A 3311-nucleotide genomic window follows, 5' to 3' on the forward strand; every position below is an offset into this window, starting at 1 on the left:
GTGACGGCAGTCGGCAGGGCCTAACCAGACCCTTGGGAGCTCCTGAGCTCTGAACGTGGCAGCACGTGTTTGAGCTGGTGCTGACGGAGAATGCTGCTGGGGGGGTGGGGGGGTGCACATGCAGCACTGGGTACCCCAACACTTCCTGCAGAAGGACCTGCCCATGCAGGGCGCCTGAGCAGCCCTGGCCGTGTCACCACGTGTGTGCCAATGCCACCATCCGTGCGTGCTGCAGCAAAGAGTGAGTTTGCCTGATGGTTTAGGCCTGCAGTCTTCATGGCTGCGAGTGCCGCTACAGCGTTCAGGATGATCTCATGAGAGTTGTTCCAAGGGAAGGAAAATTACCTGAGGGGCGGAGGGCATGGCCCAGTGCTTTAGCCACTGTGACACAAGACCCACGAGTCCCCCACGCCAGGCAACGCCGTCCTTGACTAGCAGGTTGGGCAACAGAAAACACCAACCTTAGGATGCTGACAGCCCTTACTGTACCAGTGTTGCCAGTGCTCTCAGCAGCTCCTGGGGGAAAAAAGCTCTCCATTTCATCTTTCCCTTCTTTGGGGCCATCTGACAAGGTTGAGTCGTACGGTGTTTCAGGAGCACACATCCTCTGACACTGCTGAGGATGGCCCTAAATGCCACCTCCCAGGAGGGCCCCATCACCAGAGCGCTAACAGGGGCATCAGCAGTGCTCTCCTCACAACCGTAGATGGTACCATCAGCTCTAGGGCTGGCGCAGCCAGTGCTCCACCACGTCTTCTTTCCCAGGCCATTGAAGAGGGGAACCTAGATTCTCTGGACCACTCTGATTTCCAGAGCACAGACGTTCCCTTTGAAGTGCCACTTCCAGCCCAACAGCACGTGCCGGTGAGTGTCCGCTGCCTCCCTCGGCTCCCGTGAACAGTGATGCTGCTTCAGGGCCCGCTCCGAACAGGGACTGGGACAAGGGTGGGACAGCAGGCACCGCAGAGGGAAATGTACTCAGCACTGCCCTGTCCCCCCCCACAAACACAGGTGTAGCCCCAGTGCACATCTTATCTCATGCCCCCCCATACACGTGATCGTGCATGCGTGCATATACACACCCCCCACGTACGCACGTGTGCGCACATCCTGCGTGCATATACACCCCCCCCACGTACAGCGTGCGATATCGGGTGCACTGGCCTCTGCCCTTCAGGAGGAGAAGCGGGAGGAGGTCCGGGACTGGGTGCTCACCATGTCCATGGACCAGCGACTGGAGCAGGTGCTGCCACAGGACGAGCGTGACACCTATGAAGCCTCACTGGTGGCAGCAAATACAGGGGTGCGTGCCCTGCCCTGTGTGCTTACAGGTGAGTGCCAGGTCCGCTCACACACACGCCAGGGCGTGCGCGGTGCCGTGCAGGGAGTGGGAACGTTGCAGGGCGGGTCTGGGAGGGAGCTCTCGGGTGATGCTGTAAGAGTGGGGCAACTGTGTGGCTGTGGGGACCAGCGCTGCTGGAGCAGATGGAAGGATTGAGCACTGGATTGCACCGAGGTTGTGGCATCTCCATACTTGGAGATAGTCAGAAGCCATTGGGATGAGGTCCTGGGCAACCGGCTGTGGGTGGCCCCGCTCGAGCAGTGTGGGGTTGGCCCATACAGACCCCAGAGGGCCCTTCCAACCTCAGCCACTCCATGTGTCTACGATTCCATGCCTGCTCAGTCTCACACAGCACTGCCTAGGAGCCTGCCCCACAGGCAGCACCTGGCCCTGCTTTGCCCCCCCTCTACAAACGCTGTCTGTCCTGGCAAGCACTGTCCCCCCGCTTGCACACGTCAGACGGCGAGGGCTTGTGGTGCGGGACTTGGAGTGGGTCGGAGAAGGGGGGGCAGGGGTGGGCCACCAGCAACAGGACGCTGGCTCCAAAGCTCAGGCCCTATCATTTGACATACTTGCTCGGGTGTCCTTGCCCGAGGGCAGCTCAGCCTTCATCGGCCTTTGATCCCGCCACTGTGGGCACCCCCTTCCTCATGCTGGGCTCTAAATGCCAGAGGTGCCGTCGTTCCCCTGCATTTCCCTGTGGGAGCAGCCCGAGCCCACTGGCCGTGGCAGAGAGGGAAGGGGTGCACGAGGTGGGAGGGGGGCTGCTGTGGGTCTCTGCTTGTTTCTGAAGGTGTCACTGTGTGACCAGGGTACCCTGTGCTAAGGAACAAGATAGAGTTCAAGCGGCCAGGCCGAGAAGCCAACAAGGACACATGGAACAAGTTCCTGATGGCTGTCAAGGTAAGCCAGGCACCCTGTGGGGCAGGGAGTCAGGCTGTGGGGTGTTCAGCCCTTCATGCTGACAATAAAACATTGTCCCGCTGGGTGGAGAGCGGCTGAACCAGGGCGGCTTTAGTGCACCCTCCCTGTGTGCTGCTGGGTGGGGATTAACCTCGGAGCCGGGGCAGAGCCAGCCCTGCCTGTGCAGCGCTGTCAGCTCCCAGGGTGCCCTCTTGCCAGTGCCAAGGCCTCTTTCGTTCTGCAGACATCCCACAGCCCTGCGTGCCAAGACGTGCTCAAATTCCTCAGCCAGTGGTGTGGGGGGCTCCCGAGCACCAGCTTCTCTTTCCAGTGAGCTGGACTCTGGCAGCTTTTGGTCCTGTTCTTCAGCACCCTCCACTTCCACCCCCAATAAACACGTCTCTCAACCCGGCTGTGCTCCTGTTTGTCAAGGGATGCTGAGCCCAGCAACAGGGGCAGCTCCCAGGGCACGGGGCTGTAACCCCTACATGTGTCTCAGCCTCACCGCAGCCATGCTACACACGCACCCTCCGCCCCGCTGGGTGACTGGGAGCGTGCGGCTCTCTGCAGTCCTGTGCCTGGTGGGGACAAGCATGGAGATGGGCGTACACCCCCACTGCACTGTCCTTCCATCAGTGGGCCCAGCTCCCAGCAGGCAGCCACGTGGGGAAGCCACTTAGAGCAGCCAGTGTGAAAATGAAAAGTTTATTTACTCAGGGAGACAACTGAGGCTCACAACAACGGGGATCTTCACCTTCCACTCCTTGGCCTCCTGGGCATGGGCACAGCAAGTGACCCTGTCTGCTCTGCAGCAGGACCAGCCCTGGGTATCGCTAGGTCCCAGCACCCCTGTGTGCCCCCACCACAGCATGTAGAAGGCCGATGGCACCCTTAGTGTGCCAGGAAGGGCCTTGCAGCTTGGGGAGAGCAGGGGAGAGCGTCCGAGGCCCAAGGCGCCTGCTGGGCGAAGGCTGCCTGGTGCCCCCGGGCAGCTTATGTCTGGAACCTGCAGGTTTTGTCCTGGGTGGGGTGGGGGGGCCGGGGGGGTGACTCCAACTCTCCGCCA

At 61.1% G+C, this 3311-nt stretch overlaps 1 protein-coding gene across 1 annotated transcript in view; it reads left to right on the plus strand.

Annotated features, from left to right (window-relative positions):
• The window catches only part of IFT172 (intraflagellar transport 172), a 35611-nt gene extending 33032 nt beyond the window's left edge, over positions 1 to 2579 (plus strand). Inside the window, exons 44-47 of the mRNA XM_035900947.1 lie at positions 755 to 864; positions 1178 to 1331; positions 2154 to 2245; positions 2490 to 2579. Coding sequence (XP_035756840.1) covers positions 755 to 864; positions 1178 to 1331; positions 2154 to 2245; positions 2490 to 2579 — 446 coding nt within the window. The remainder of the gene's footprint in view (positions 1 to 754; positions 865 to 1177; positions 1332 to 2153; positions 2246 to 2489) is intronic.
• The last annotated feature ends 732 nt before the right edge of the window (positions 2580 to 3311 follow it).

This window comes from Egretta garzetta, unplaced genomic scaffold (genome assembly GCF_000687185.1).
Source record: "Egretta garzetta isolate BGI_Z169 unplaced genomic scaffold, ASM68718v1 scaffold898, whole genome shotgun sequence".
Taxonomy (NCBI): domain Eukaryota; kingdom Metazoa; phylum Chordata; class Aves; order Pelecaniformes; family Ardeidae; genus Egretta; species Egretta garzetta.